General features: G+C 45.4%; 1 protein-coding gene across 27 annotated transcripts in view; it reads right to left on the reverse strand.

Annotated features, from left to right (window-relative positions):
- Positions 1-15402, reverse strand: part of MBNL1 (muscleblind like splicing regulator 1) — a 126392-nt gene that overhangs the window by 67257 nt on the left and 43733 nt on the right. For 24 of the 27 annotated variants that reach the window (XM_040612871.1, XM_040612883.1, XM_040612857.1 and 21 more), the window contains one exon: positions 14344-15323. The exons of the other annotated variants lie outside the window; for them this stretch is intronic. In XM_040612871.1, the coding sequence (XP_040468805.1) occupies positions 14344-14517 (174 nt within the window). In that variant the 5' untranslated portion in view covers positions 14518-15323. The remainder of the gene's footprint in view (positions 1-14343; positions 15324-15402) is intronic. 27 annotated transcript variants of the gene reach the window in all.

Genomic DNA, 15402 nt, shown 5'->3' on the forward strand with positions numbered 1-15402 from the left:
AGATGCCCTCTCGCCTGTGCCATCCCAGCTGCGAGCGCCTTCCCCAGGGCCGGGCTCGGTGGGGAAGGGGAGGCTGAGCCTGGCCCCCGCCCCACAGTCCACACTCTGCTCAGGCCCTCAACAGTGGCGCAGCCCCAGCCCCCACGCAGCCCCCCGCACCAGAGGGGCAGAGCTAGGAAGCTAAGGGTGCCATGACCTACCACAGTGCGGGGTACCCCAGCCCCAGCCCCACGCGGGGCGGCGGCGGCGATGCTCCCGCAGCCCACGCCGTGCCCACCCGCGGTGCCGGCCAGGCGGCTGGCGTGGCAGAGGGCCGTGCCTCCCGCAGCCGCAGCCGCAGCCGCCCGGTTTCTGCCGCACGCGCAGGTTGCGCCCAGCGGGGCCGGAGCGGGGCAGCGATCTCCACGCGCTTGCCCCACCAAGACGAAGGTGCCTTCGCGGGCGGAAGGACCCGTCCCACCGTTACGAGGGGCTGCCTGGCACCCTGCCCAGTGAAGTGGAGAACATCAGACCTCACCAACACTACCAGCTGGAGCCAGCCACCCCCTGGATAGCTGCCGCTTTCCACCTGAACAGGTTTCTTCCCTCCAAGATGTGAAGTGAAAATACACGTGCAAAGAAGGGTTGAGGGACCAGCCCACAGTCTGCTCTGGTTTCGGGCTGGCCCATTCAGCCCCGCAGCAGCTCCTCCTCCCCCGGCTCTCCTCCAAAACCCAATATACATATACGCCATCTGCTTTCACCTATGTTTCACCTATTTCAGCCAAATGTATTGTAAAAAAAAAGGCAAAAAGGCTTTAACAATGTACTGGTTCCTTAGCTGGAAACGGTAACACAAACATTTTAGCACCTGAACGCCTTTGTTCTTCCAGCCTTGAATTAAAACAAACCAACTAACCCCTCCTTACAGAATTTCCTGCAAAAATACATCTTTAATGCACCAAAGCAAATAAAAATAGACCTAAGAAATGTGTTTAAATTTCTTGTACGCTAAGTAGAATGAAATTAACAAAAGACTGATTTAAAAAGGAAGGAATAAGTGCAGTAGCTGCATTTATAATCCTGCATGCAGCAACTAAAACAGTATCTATCCTTCTATACACAATTGTATATATTTTCAAAGAAACTAAGTCATTCTGTTCATCTACATTCACGGCTCCCATCCTGCCAGTCTTCATGTACTTGAAAAACACTTACGGGCAAGTTACCCCAGAGAGTTAAGCAAACATGGACCCCAGGGCACTGCAGCAGCACTCAGCACCTGCAGGACAATGGTGCTGGGCCACCTGCACACACAGCCCATAGCCTGAGCGGACGCTGCCCTAACGAACCCGGGTGATGAGGGAAAATGAGCCACCCTGCCACTCGCACTCCTGACCAGGTCCTAAGCAGGGTCAGCAACATGATGATAGTTAAATAAATGTTAATTATGATTAATCACTTCATATATCTGTTCCAGATCATTTTGGTACTAGATATCTGAATTTATAATAAAGTTTCTTTCTATTTATCCTTTCCCCCCCCCCCCCCCAAGTATAAAATAAAAGGCATCTATAGTTCACGTAGATGTGATATAAAAAAGCAGAGAGAAATTCTGGTATTCTGAACCTTGACCAGTACAACTGGCACCTCTCCTTAGGAAGAATCATTTACTTCAATGTAAAGAAGCTGTATCGATTTATACCTGCAATGACTAATTTTATTTTACCTCAAGGGGTTTTTAAAATCAAATGAGAAATAATTTCCCAGTCAGGTTTTTTTCTGGATTTTTTAAATCAGCATTTGAATTAATTATCTGCATGATTCAAAACTTTTAAAAGTAAAATGAGCAACACTGCATACAACTTGCACTTTGGAACACTCAGCTCTATTCAACATAACAAGGCACATAAAAAAAAAAAATCTTAATCATTTACAGCTACCGTGATTAATGCCTCTTACTGGTATCAACTGCAGGCAAAGGCAGTTAGTTGTCAGCTCTGACAAGTAACTGAGGGATCCCTCTCCAGCCACAGCTGTGACGAGCATCTCCAACAGGCTGAACACTGCCTGCAGGCTGCAAGGTCCTGCTTCCCCAAAACATGACTGAGGGCAGCTAAATGATTGCAAGGTAACAGGAATCGCTGCGAGGCCTCTGAAGAAGGCAGAGTATATAAACCAGACTTTGACTCTGTACAATTTAAGCTTATTTCAGTTAATTTCCAGGTTTTAGGCAAGTAATGTTCCCAGAAAGCTTTAAACACAGCAATCCATGATCTACTAAACCCAATACAGTTGCCAAGAAGCTGGTATTTCTGCCTTCTCACAATGGCATTCTTACCTTTGCCAATTCATTTATTTTAATGATACAAGTAGCTGTATCACAAACAAAAATCAGCCGCATCACACTGTGCAAGCATTTACATTTCCTTTTATCTATAAACACTGCCCTTCTCCCTCAGGTACCTATCTAGATATTTCCGAAAAATTATGCAGACTATTTGTATGGCTTGTCTTATTTTCCAGTTTATTTGATACCACCCATTCTTCTCTCTTTCAAGTCACTAGGGAAAACTGGTGATTTAAAATAAACAAACAAATATATGATTACACGTGTTTCTACTTCGCTCCCTTCAGTTTTACTCACGATGCTTCAGATAGGTCCTCTCACTGTGTTAGCAAATGGCCAGTTTAGTGCACTGCATCTTACTGGGTTGCCATTTAACACTTCTCAAATCCATTTACCTGGGCTGACTGAGGTCTGCCACAACTGCTCCTGAGAGCAAGGCAATTGCTGGCTGTCTCTGGAAGCACGGGTCGACCTGGCAGCCACACCAGGGGCCAAGTCCAAGTCCAGAGGCCATAATACAGGGGGCTTATCTCACCCTGCGCCAGCTGACAGATCCCACTGTCCAGGCTGCCGCGTGGCACCAGCTGCGCTTCTGCCTTGCTCTCCTGCTCCCACGTTGTTTCAGTCCTTGAGTAATAAATACCTCCTCCTATGTTTTGAAAATGGTCTTTGCTTAGCGCGTCAATTTCCTTATACTTAACACATACTGTAGTTGATTTGTTGCCATGAGGCTTATTTAACAGTTGCATGCAGAAAAGTTAATTTCTCACCAACATTATCACATTTTTAGATGCCTTCAGGTTTATTCTTCCTAAAGAGATCAATAAGCTTCCTTGCAAATTTATCTCCCCTGAGCACAAATCTTGCTTCATATATTCCACACTTTCACAGGTGAGAGTGTAGAAATGACATCCGTGCATTCACTGCTCTGCTTGCACATTAAGATATAACTTGCAAATAAGCTGTTACAAGTATGTAGCTGTTAGAAAGTAAAAATACTTCTAAACACTTCTTGCAGCAATATTTAAAACTATTGTCCAATCCTATACTGATACTACTTTTGCTAGTACCATTGGGAAGCGCAGACAGTTTCACTTTCAAAGTAACGAAAAGCTGAGTTGACTTTACAGGCTGGATACTCTCGTGCTCTCAAGAGTCCATAATAATTTCCAGAAAAGACAGTTTTAACTGAAGCTGCATGGTACTACTGTTCTAAAAATCCCTTTTTTCCTCCTGTTCAGTCTAGCCTCAGAAAAATATTAAAACATCTAGTTCTGGTTAGTGTGCCTTTACTCTTTTGCTGCAGTATATTTTGCCAGTTTGCAGTTCTACGCACATTCACTTCTGTGCAACAAACTCTGGGCCAGGTGAGAACCTGCCCATTGCAAGCCTCCCTAGCATCAACTGGAAATATTTAAATCACAAATTACTTTTTTTTCTATGAAACAATTCCTTGTGCTCCACTATCAAAAAAACCTTCCCATTTTAATGTACTCTACTTTGAAATAAAGCTACCACATATATCCATGTGTATCCATCCACCTATTACCTACATGTCTTGTGCAAGGGAGGCATTATTCTGCTCCATAAAACACGAGATGCAGCCCTAGTGTTCAATAAAGAAAAGGAATAAATATTAACGTAACAGATACAAAGAACTGACTCTTCTGTTTCTGCGGAGGAACATCTAGTTTGAGTGTGAAATCTTTAGTCATTCAGTTTGCCCAATCTGGGTTTTTCCTAACTTGCCTGCATTTTCATTCAGTTACAGTCACTGCATAAATCCGAGCTGTTGCTTAGCTCAGCTCACTGCAGGGAAGATTTTACCACGGTACTGGACCAGCAAGGTTATGTTAATGTGAATCATCTTTTCAGCACGCCCTACCACCAGAAAGCTGGATTACAGGCACAATTTACCATCAAAAGCTGGCTCTAAACCCCAATTCCACTGTAGAAAATGGGAATTGATAAAAGAGCCAGCAGCCTGTCCAGCTTCAGCTCGCCGTCTCCAGCTGTACAACACGCTCCAAGCTGCTGCACACCAATGGCTGAATTCTGCTCTTAACAGCAGGACCAAGTAATTATTTTATTTTTTTTGTCCAGGTATTTGCTTCATCAATGTCAGTGTATAGCGATTGCCAAGGTCCCAGAAAACATTTCATTCTGTCTGTTGTTTTCAAAAGGCTTCAGTTAAATGTGCATTCTCTTGTTCCTGTATTAACAAACAAAGAAAAAACGTGCACTGTTCTTGACACTGCTATGCTAGCTACCACATGCAGCTAAAAATCTGCCAGGCTCTTGTGAAATGAAAACCTCTCCATGGGCCAGTCAAGGCTGGAAAGAGCTCTAGCTCAAATAAAAGTGCAACCTCTTCCTTGCCCTGAATAGAAAAACTAGCACCAAAATTGCACAGGATTTTCAACTGAATCCCTGTGTCAGGATAAAGAAATACACTTCTGCAATGGATTATCACTCTGTGTTCCCAGAGTGTAACCGCTGTTACAAATACATCATGGAACTCTGCTTGCTCACTTGCACACTGTTACACGTGGTTATTCCTTAGATTTCTCTCCAGCACGTGTAAAGCAATTAATTCACTCTTGTGTCTTCCTGCAATCTTAATCCTGTAATGTTTATGATCAGCTTGTATTTATGCTTTCAAGACTGAGGATGCTGTTAAAAGGACGCACATCTAGAGAAAGGACAGGGAAAGGGAAAACACACTGGAAAAGCTGGGAATTGAAGCAACATTAACATTGCTAGGGGCTAAAATGCCATAGGGTTTCTGATGTTCCTGAAGCTCCACAGGTGGGTGCTTCCCTCTGATAGCAACTCAACCCATGATCAGGAGAATGAAAGACTTAAGAAGAGCATAAAACAATCACATTTACTCCTGCAAAGTCGTGGTTACCTACTATATCTGCAGCTACCCTGGGTCTGCCTGGCTACTCCTGGATTGTGGGGTTTTTTTCAGCGTGTCCACAAATGAACAATCTTGCTCCCCAGGTGGACACTGTGGACACCCTTGTACCAGAGCTGACTCTTGCCCATGATCTGCCCCAGCCATGAACTGCCATGTTCTCAGGTTCAACAGAGCACTTGCTCCTATGGGTCCCACAGGCATTTCCCCAAGAGAGGTGGCCTGAGGAACCCCACCACCGCATGCCTTCCCATGCAGCTGGCACGGCAGGATGGACAGTGTGCACATACACGAAGGACAATTTCCAAACTTCGCCATTCCTCTTTTTCAAATTTAAATCTCAATCTCACAACTACTTATGTTTATATTTAAGCCTGGAAACTGTCCCATTCAAACTCAGTTAAATCCTGCAGAGAAAAAGTAAATAGCTTTGGTTCCTTAAAAAATGCTCCTTTCTTCAAATAGTATTTTCATCTTTTTTTGCTAACTCTCTGTACTATTTCGCCAAGTTAGAAATGGTCCAGAGGAATCTGGAGCTGAAGAGAGTCTTTCCAGGAACTTGACAGGACTTGAAGTGCTCTCGAGAAGGAAGCTCAATCCAAACGCGCTATCCCATCCAGCCCCTTGAAACCCTCCTGCTAAAGCACCACCACTCTTAAGCAGCCTTTGAGCAAACTTCTGAAGCATCAGCATTTTCCCACTGGAAGAGCACCTGTGCTCCCAGTATCCCATTTCTGAAAAGCAAGATAACATTTCAGGATCTCCAGGGTTGAGAGCTGGCAGTCAAAGTGTACAAAAGGCTGCTGAGTTCAGCACTTTCATCAATCAGGAAGTCTATGCAGTGACTGGGATATAAAAAAAATGCAGTCCAAGGAAACAGACCCTGTTTATGACACCAATGTCTCTGCTATACCCAGGAATGCCTCTACTCAACTTGAAGCAGGGATGCTGCTTCTCCAGGCAGTGCCCACACAACGCAGCTCTGTTTCTCTGTAATGGAGCAGACCTCAGCTGCAGGTCAGACACGCGGATACCCTGGGGGGCAATGCCCGTGAAGGCACTCATCACTGCTGCTCTACCGCTGCCCTCAGGGAACCCAACTGCGGCAGGTAACAGACCTGGCTTGGCAGGAGGCACACACCAGACCATTCTGCTGTGACCCTGCCAGCCCCCTACCCTTGTGGGGGGGTCCCAGGGTCAGCTCCCACCGGGGACGTGGCAGAGCTTCCGCAGCTCAAACTGGCATTACCTGGGTATGCACTATGTTCCCAGCACAGTTTCTGGTGATTCACATGAAGCAGAGCTCCTTCGAGGTCTCCTACATTGCTGCTACTAATGCAGTAGGAGCTCAGCTTGCCATTGGCTGGTGTGAAGCACTCCAACATCACTACAACCTGCAAATGAAGTAGCTGGATTTATTATTCTTCTTTAAAAATCCACTTCATCGGATCTTAGTATTTTTCTCCATTTGATCAAAACACTGAAGTTGCTTCCAACTACATAAACAGGTGTTCTGGGTCAGTTAAATAATTAACATTCCCTAACAAAGGGGATGTCCTAAGTATTTCAATAAACTCAAATATGAACTCCAAAAAGGTTTTACTATTTGCATAATCCTGTGTTTCAGTACCTGACAATTCAGTGTTTACTCAAATCTTATTTCAATCCAGTAATCCTTCTAGTGGCACTATGCAAATTCAGGAAAGAGAACTCGGGATCAGAATAAAAGCATCTCTTTAGTTATTTTATACAGGGACTAATCTAAGTGCTGTTGATGCAGCCCTGAATGAAGAAAAGCCTGGATCCCTGAGCCACAGCGTGAGGCTCACACAGTCAGGCGAGCAGGGATCAGCTGCCACTGTGCCGCCTGCTGGCAGATTCACCTGTAGAAGTCCAGTCCCTTGTGACCAAGGCTGCCAGCAAGCACGCCAATTAGCACTCCAGCAAGACGGAGACTCAGTGAGATGGCTTCATATCCTTTAAAGACTGAAAAGATCACCTTCTTATTTCCCTCAAGCCATGTAACACAAGCCCGCTGGGAGGAAACACACAGCAAGGCAATCAGTGGACAAAATCAAGCAATTAGTTTCCCTGAAATTGCACAGTCTGAGATCCTGGTCCTCAAAGCGGGAGAGCTGACCTGATGCCACAGGCAGTGCTCCCCACACACACCCCCGCCCCATGAAGATGCTTCAGCCAGCACCAGACTCTGCTTTCTCCCTTTTGTTCCCTTTGAAAGCAACACAGAGCAGAGCAAAGACATACAATACATAGGAATACTTCTTAATTGCTCTTCATCAAAGCCCTCCCTACCCCAAGCCTGTGCTTGAGCTCGGGGCACTGCTGCCCCCCGCCCCCCACCCCAAGTGCAGACCCCCAGCAGCAGCAGGCCAGTGCCGGGCCAGTGCCAGGAGCTGGTTCCCAGGGTGAGAACCGCTGCGGCAGAACGGGGCGACCACGTGCTCGGCTCTCCACTGATCCCAGCCCCACACACCTACCACCGATCCATAGGGAAAAACAACACTGCATGGAAGGAAGCACAAGAAAACTGAGTGAGGATTAAGAAGGTGCCATTTACTAACCCACCCCAAAACAATACTGTTTTTTTCTTGTAACAGGGCACTCTGAATCTGACCGAATTGGTGCAGGGCTGCAGGCTTGCCTTGGCTTTGGCCAGTCTCCTAGAGAAGATGTCTCATGCTCAGATGCTAGAAGCTCCGACATGGAGCTTCGCTATTCCTGACATGAAGCACAGACTTCTAAGCAGCCCCCAGGGCTGTATTTCCTAAATGGCATCCAGTTGGGCTAACAAGGCTATACAGTCCCAACGAAGAAACATTAATGCTTCTCCAAAGTCAAAACCCAGATGTGATCATTCAGTCTTGAATGTAATTGTTGCTTCCAAAAAATTTCAGAGTGAACCCTGGCAACAAGGCATCTGTATTTAGAAAAACAGAGACTTGGGGTCACCCCAGGAAGGAAAGAGGCCTCACAGGCTGCTTCTGACCACTCATTTGAAGACTTGGAACAAATGACTGAATATTCTTGACACAAGGTTTTCTTATTTTATACCTCTTCATATTTTCCCCACAAATTAGTTCAGAATTTTACTGATTTTGACTGCACCCAGCAGAGTTCCTAACAGCAGAGTTCCTAACTGTAAACCCACGCTGGTTTCTATTATGTACAGCCTCTAGAAAAATGACAGTACAAATGCTGCAATGCAATTTTTTACATTTTTTTTTAATTTCTTCCTGCAGATGTAGAGATGAATCTATAATATGGACTCCGAACACCATAGTGAGCCATAACTCTTCTGTCTGAATATCTAGTAAGATTTCAAAATGCCATTTATATTCCCACAGAGGAACATGCATGGTTTTGATTGTTTTTTTAATGGACTATTTGCCGTTCGGCCTAACAATTGCACCATTTTCCCAATGTATTTGCCCCTTTCCTTTTGCTTCTTCTTCTTCTTCTGGAGCTCGGCCTACTGGCAAACGCACAGGCTGAAGAGGAGAAAAATGGCAAATCACGTCTCAGGAATTTGAACTCTACTTATATTTTCATTTTTTTGCAAGGGTTACTGCTTTACAAGTTTCCTTGGAATCAGACATGTGTCCATCTGCCTCCCAGCCCCTGAGCTGAATCTCACCTCTGCACCCTGAATGCCGTTACTGCCGGGCACTCATGTGACGCCATATACCACAAAGTTAGCACTACTGAACAGTCACCTGCTAGTGCTCTGTAACTACGTTTCTGTATTTTTCTCTCCTGCCTTCATTAAAGGAGAGATAGAGCCAATGATCTGCCATCCTCACATTATTAATGAAATACACTTCCTGTGTTTTTCTTTTTGTGGTATTAAAATAAATAACATCCTTATTCTGCACCCTTAGGTAAGTATAACACAAATGGGAATGACAAGTCAAAAAAAAATCATTATTTTTTGAAGCAGTGATGAAGTAGAAAGATTTGAACAATTAACAGTTACATCTCTGAGGCGGCAGAAATAAGCTGCTTGCCAAGTTCACCAATAATAATAATAATAATAATAATGCATTCATATTTTTTTAAGGTTTCTTGGTAAAAAGTGGCATGTCACTTTTACAGAGTTCATGAGTTTCATTTTTAAAATACTTCTTCAAAAGTAGATAAAATACTAACATACTACATACTGGTGGATTTTATACACAAGGCACCAGAGCTTCAAGCTCAGATGTCATCAGTGTAAAGACTTGAACTAGTAGTCTCTGCTTTTTTCTTAGAATTTCAAAAAAGCAGAGAAACGTGAGTGTTCCAAGACTTTTCAGATGCTGAAGGAAGAGCAGGAAAAAGCTTTTACACTTCACTGGGACATCCAGTCGAGCATGAAGTAGCTGCCTTAGCAGAAGCATAACTGAAAAGAGCGAAAATTTATTTGAAACTTTCAGTGCCCATAGTGGATGTTAGCTCCAAGAGGATAAACTGATTCAGACCAAATCCTGCCATGTTTACCAAGGCTGCTGAAATCATATGAAGTTCTGATCAGTTAGAACTGGCACATTATGGATCACAACAGCTCCCATCCTGCACAAAGCCCACTGCCTGCAGTGGAGAAGTACCAGCTAACAGCAGTGCTGATCACAACTGGGCAGCACCACAGGAAAAACAGTCTTGAATCCTCGTAACCCCCTCCTTGCTTTCTTCCTCACTGTCTTTATACTTTCAAAAAACTAGGAAAGATGATGTGGCAGCCAAAGGACGTGGCACGCACAAACTACAGGCAGGCTGATGGGGTGTCCTCGGCGCATCTGCAGCCTCCCACAAGATTTGCATTTGACATCCATCTCCCCATTGTTAAGACATTGTTATCTCAGTTTTCAGGAAACGTCAGATGACTCATCTATCGGAACATCTGATGAAGCTAATGTAATTTCAAAAATGAATTCTACTTCAGCATATTTTTCCAAGGGGGGGGGAAAAAAAAAAAAAAAGAAAAAAGAAAAATGCTAAAAGTCTAATTTCTGTTGCATCCTGATTTAGGAACTCAAGAGCTTATTTTTGCTGTAGACAGTTTAACAGGCTTTTAGGCATCCAAATTTAGGAAAAAAATCCTACGGCATTTAAACAACGCAGAGCCAGAACTGGAGCTGACTCAGCCACTCAAGCGCACAATTTGAATACACTACATAATCATTCTTGTTTTAAAATTATCCTACTAATATCTAAGGGCTAGATTATCCCAGATGCATTTATCTTGATTAACGCGCTACCCTCAGGACAGTCCTGCAGATTCCAGTTCGAACTAATTATGAAGCAGGGTATTCAACAGCAAAATGATAAAATCTTGCTGATTGACATGGCCCTGACCTCCTTCTTGCACTACCTTGCCACTGTCACAGAAATGTACACGTCTTCCTCCTCCTCCCCCACGCTCCTAATTAACACATAACAATTGCTGTTTGTTACCAATTCAGGATGAAGAAAGAACCCATAAGGTGCACACACAGGACATGTTTCCCAACAAATGACACGTGTCCAGGGATGAACGCTGCAGTGCCACAGCTCCATAGCAGCCCTTGCGAATGCCAGCAATGGCACCCACAGGCAGCAACACAACATGGAGCAGAGATCCTTGGCTGTAAATGCCCCTCTTTTTTTGCTTCAGACCTACACACATTGTTTTTGCTTTCATTTCACAGGGGGCAGGGTGGAAATACTTTACCAAAGCTGAAAAATGCACTTCTGAAATCTATTTTTACCTCCTATGAGCAGATCAGGGGAGCTGTGTCTGCTTGAGGCTGGCTGCATGCTGTCCCTGCACAACACCCGCGGAGGACACCTGGGACGGAGGCCAAAGTCTGGCTCGGCAGAGCTGAAGGGTACTGCCATTTCACGGGGTCCCCTCAGAAAGTGTTTGCTTTGCCTGTTTATGCTCTAAATATAGCAGAACACACCGGCCATCTCCAGCTCATGAGCAAGTATTCCTACCGGGGGCTGCAGCTCTCTGCAGCACTACCACACACCTGTCTGATGTCAGCTAATATAAAGCATTTTTCCAAGACACAGGAATCCTTGGGAATGCTATGAGCGAAAGATGCATTCAGTTTGTAAAGAAAAATTCAGTGACTAAATATCAGTCTTATGTCCAAGAGACAATGCAATAGCAGCTGTTTGGTAAACACTAACGTTACACAGAGTTATAAGAAACCAAGTACCTTAATAATGAGGTAAATGTGTAGGTGTAGTACTATTTTAGTAAAGAGTAAGGACATTATATCCACACCGAATTACTGAAATATTAAAAATTACTTTTGAATATCCTAAACAAAGACATTTTCTTTTTCTTTGGTAAACTATCAGCTGACATTACAGGGTCCAGACAAATCTGGTACAACATCTCCCTAAACTGTTTCTGCATAACATCTACGGTTTCTGATATTGCAGAAAATTTAATCAAGTAACTAGAGCTTGTTTAGCTTCACACACAGAGACTGCCAAAGATCTGAAACAAAACAAAAACCTGAGCAACTGCTTTTCCACTATGTGGACTGGACGGGGAATTCAGTGAAGGGATGCTTTCCATTTTCTGTTTACCAGAAGTACTCATACATTATAGAAGCTACTTTAATAACAATAATAATTTTAAAAAATAATAAAAAAAAATAAAAAGCTCAGGAGCCAGCTGACAAACACATGTGAAGGCCCACTCAGCGAGCGGGTCTCCCGGCTCCAGCAGCAGCAGCGTGACCCAGCCCTGTTCCCCAGCCTACAGCAAGGGAACCCACTGGATCCCCTGGGAGCCAGCACACAGCACCTCAGCTACAAGTAAACCTTCCAGCACGAACACAAGTAAACACATCTGGTAAGCACTGTATTTTAAAATAGCAGATTATTTCCCAGCTTACAGCTCTGCTACTGCACTGGCTTCACATGGGCAGAAGAGTCTCTTTTCCATGGAGTATTTCTGAAGCAATGTAATAATGCTGCGTTGTTACCAAGTTACTATCTGCAGACCTTGCAGCTCTTTACAGAGGTGATAATTATCTCCTCCAACAAAAAAGGAAGCGGAAGAGCCCTGTTGAGGGCAACAGAGAAGCCAGTTGCACCGCTGGGGCTGGGGAAGCCTGGCCAGCCCCTGGTCCTCCTCTCATGCAGACACAAGCCAGGCTGCTGCTCCGGCTCCAGTGCCGCAGGCCTCCTCGTCCGGCACAGAGATTTGAAAGCACTTCCAATGACCATGGACGCCAGGAATCTGAGCAGAGGGTGATGACATACAGCAAACTCAGGTGATGCCTCCCACAGTGAAGGAGATTCATGTCCAGTTAATTCCAGTGCTTTGTTTCAACCTTTTCGGTCTCATCCTTGCTCTGAAAAGCGCCAGCCCAGTGGGGTAAGGCCACTGCGACCATGACAGATCATAGGGAAATTAAACCACGGGACATTGCGGGTAGTGTTTTACCAGCAAAAGAACCTTCACCCTCACAGCCTCTCACACAGAGGCAAATTTAGACCTCCAAGGCTGGGATGGGAGCAACACTGCAGCACAGCCATCCCCGCTGCACCTGGCCACACAGCCTCCAACGACGGCACACGGCAGGCACAGTGTCCTTGCAGTGGTGGCTAGCTCATGCCATGCCACACGAAGAAAGCGCCAGGTGGGCTTGCTGCCACCCAGGGCTGGTGGCCACGGTGGCGAGGGCAGGCAGAGGCGCTGGGCCGCTCTCCGGTGAGGGTGATACCTCGGGGCCAGGACTGCCCGTCAGCACCGTGGCCTCTGGCACTGCCCTGAACTCCAACACTATTGTAAATGCATAGTAACATTTCATTTCCACTTTTTAAAATTCATTTTTCTCCCCCTGCCCCCTGCATATATTATAATGACTGTAAACTAAATCTGAACAACACAGAAACAAAACCATTCCATAATCAGTGAGTTAAAACATGGCTGGGGGTGATGGGGACAGGTATTTCCGGCCAGAGAGCATTTTAAAGGTTCACTCTTTACCCTGATCTGAGACGAGATACATTTTTAAACTCCGGAATTTTAAACTGCAGGATTTATATAAAACTGCTACAAACCCACTTCCTGCCCAGCTCCCGCTGCGATCGGGACCTGGCCACACAAGCAACCTGCAGTAGCTGGTTACAGCTCCAACTCCCTCCCCAAAGCATGTCTCTGCCACAAGCCAATTCGGTCTCTGCTCCACTTCCTGGGATTTGGTCCCAGGAAGAGAAAATTATACTGCAGAAAAAACCTGACAGACACAGTTCCATTTTCCAACTTTTGATATTTTTTTTTAATGACTCTACTGAATTAATTCCACACTGTTTGTGGCATAAGTATTTTAAATGTTAAGATTATTTAATTCATAAGAAATTAAGGGAGGGCACCGGGATCTACATGTCTAACTACTGAAACTATGCTACAGCAGAATAGCAGCAATACATTTATAGTGCCTAACTCAGGCATCCCTCCTAAAAATCACAATGAGGCTGCACCCTCCCTGCTCCAGCACGTCTAGAGCTCTGCACCTTGCTTTCTGCTAAGTGTTGTCCTTCCCTTAAGCAAGTGCATTTGTGAAAAAGGCAGGATAACCACAGCAGTCCCAAACATAGAAATACAAGCAGGGTGCTCACAGATACCTAAATAACCTAGGGAGGAAAACACTCTTCTAAGATTCACCATCAGCTGTCCAGAGACACCAACAACCTGCTGGTAGTTAAGAGATGGAAACAAATCCTCATATTGCTTACGTGGTTTGTGCTATTAAAAACTAAGAATCCTTACAGTGACTTTGCTGTTTCTACGTGAAGAGCCCTTTATTCCAGCTACAGGCAGAGGATAATTCGGAGGCAAAGAGCCAGTCACTGTAGCCATACCGGGGGATTTGAGCCTTGCCAAGTGTATTTTCCCTTCATTTCCCCTATCCTTCCCCTTCCCCCGAGGAAAACAGCAAAACAAATCAACGAGCATCAATAAAATAAGAGCAGCAAAACATCCCGCTGCTGGCAGACAGCAATTGCTCCATTTGGGCTGCAGCGTTTTTCTGGCTACAACTGTGTCTTTCATTAACCATATATCCTTGAAAATAATATAATATTTACTCACTTTCAATGAATCAAAGCAGGCGATTACGCGTCCGTTTTCAACTTGGCAGCTTTTCGATGGATGTGCAAATTTACATTCCGTGTCTGGTCGTGAGCAAGTCCCCCTTTGGAACTCCCTACACACTTCCAGCGTTAGCCATTTTGTGTCCCGAATTGGCGTGACACTAACAGCCATCTTTAGATTTTACAGGTAGTTAAAATTTCCAATAAAATGGACAAACGAGTAGCTGAACTGATAAAACTGGAAATGATGAAAGCGCCACCTCCAGAATTTTTTTTTCTCCCCCCCCCCCCCCACTCCCTATTTTAAAAGTACGTGTAAAATTGGGTGGCTTTTCTCAAGGAAAAGCTGTGCCACCACGAGTTCACAGCGTGACACTGTCAGAGGTCTTGCACTTAGAGAAACGCCAGGGTTACCGGCAAGGTGAACGTTAAAATGTGCAGCCCGGGGCTAGGCTGGTGTGCTCAGTTACCCATCCCGAGTGCTGGCCGGAGCCCACGGTGCAAGCTTGGAAATATGGCAGACCCTCCAACACAGGATTTCCAAGCTACTTTCAGGTAAAGTTGTCTGGAAGGTGATCTCCACGCAGCTGAATTTGCAGCGGGGGTTTTTGTGGTGCAATCGGTATCGATTAGTTTGGCATAGACAGATGCAGCAGTTTAGAGCAACGATCAAGATAGGGTGGTTTGGGGTTGGGTTTTTTTGTTTGTTTTTTTGTTTGTGGGTTGTTTTTTTTCCTCCTCTCCTTGGTTTTCGGGCAGAAGATATCTGACCTTCGCAGCAAACTTTTATTTTTACAGTAAAGCAGGCTAGGGCAGGGCCCGAGCGCGCCGGCCCCTCGGCGCGGGCGGCAGGGGGGTGCCTGGCGGATGCGCTGTCGTCGCAGTCTAGCTGGCAGCAAGCAAGGCAAAAAGCAGCGGCTGCTCTAGAAGCGGTCCCAAGCAGCAGAGACGTCAGGAAAGGCACTTCTTAGTACCAACCTGCAGAGAGAAGAGACACGTTACAATTCAGCGGGCGGCATCCCGGGGGTCCCGCGGAGCCGCCGCCGCCCCGCGCAGG

Source organism: Falco naumanni, chromosome 13 (assembly GCF_017639655.2).
Source record: "Falco naumanni isolate bFalNau1 chromosome 13, bFalNau1.pat, whole genome shotgun sequence".
Classification (NCBI taxonomy): Eukaryota; Metazoa; Chordata; class Aves; order Falconiformes; family Falconidae; genus Falco; species Falco naumanni.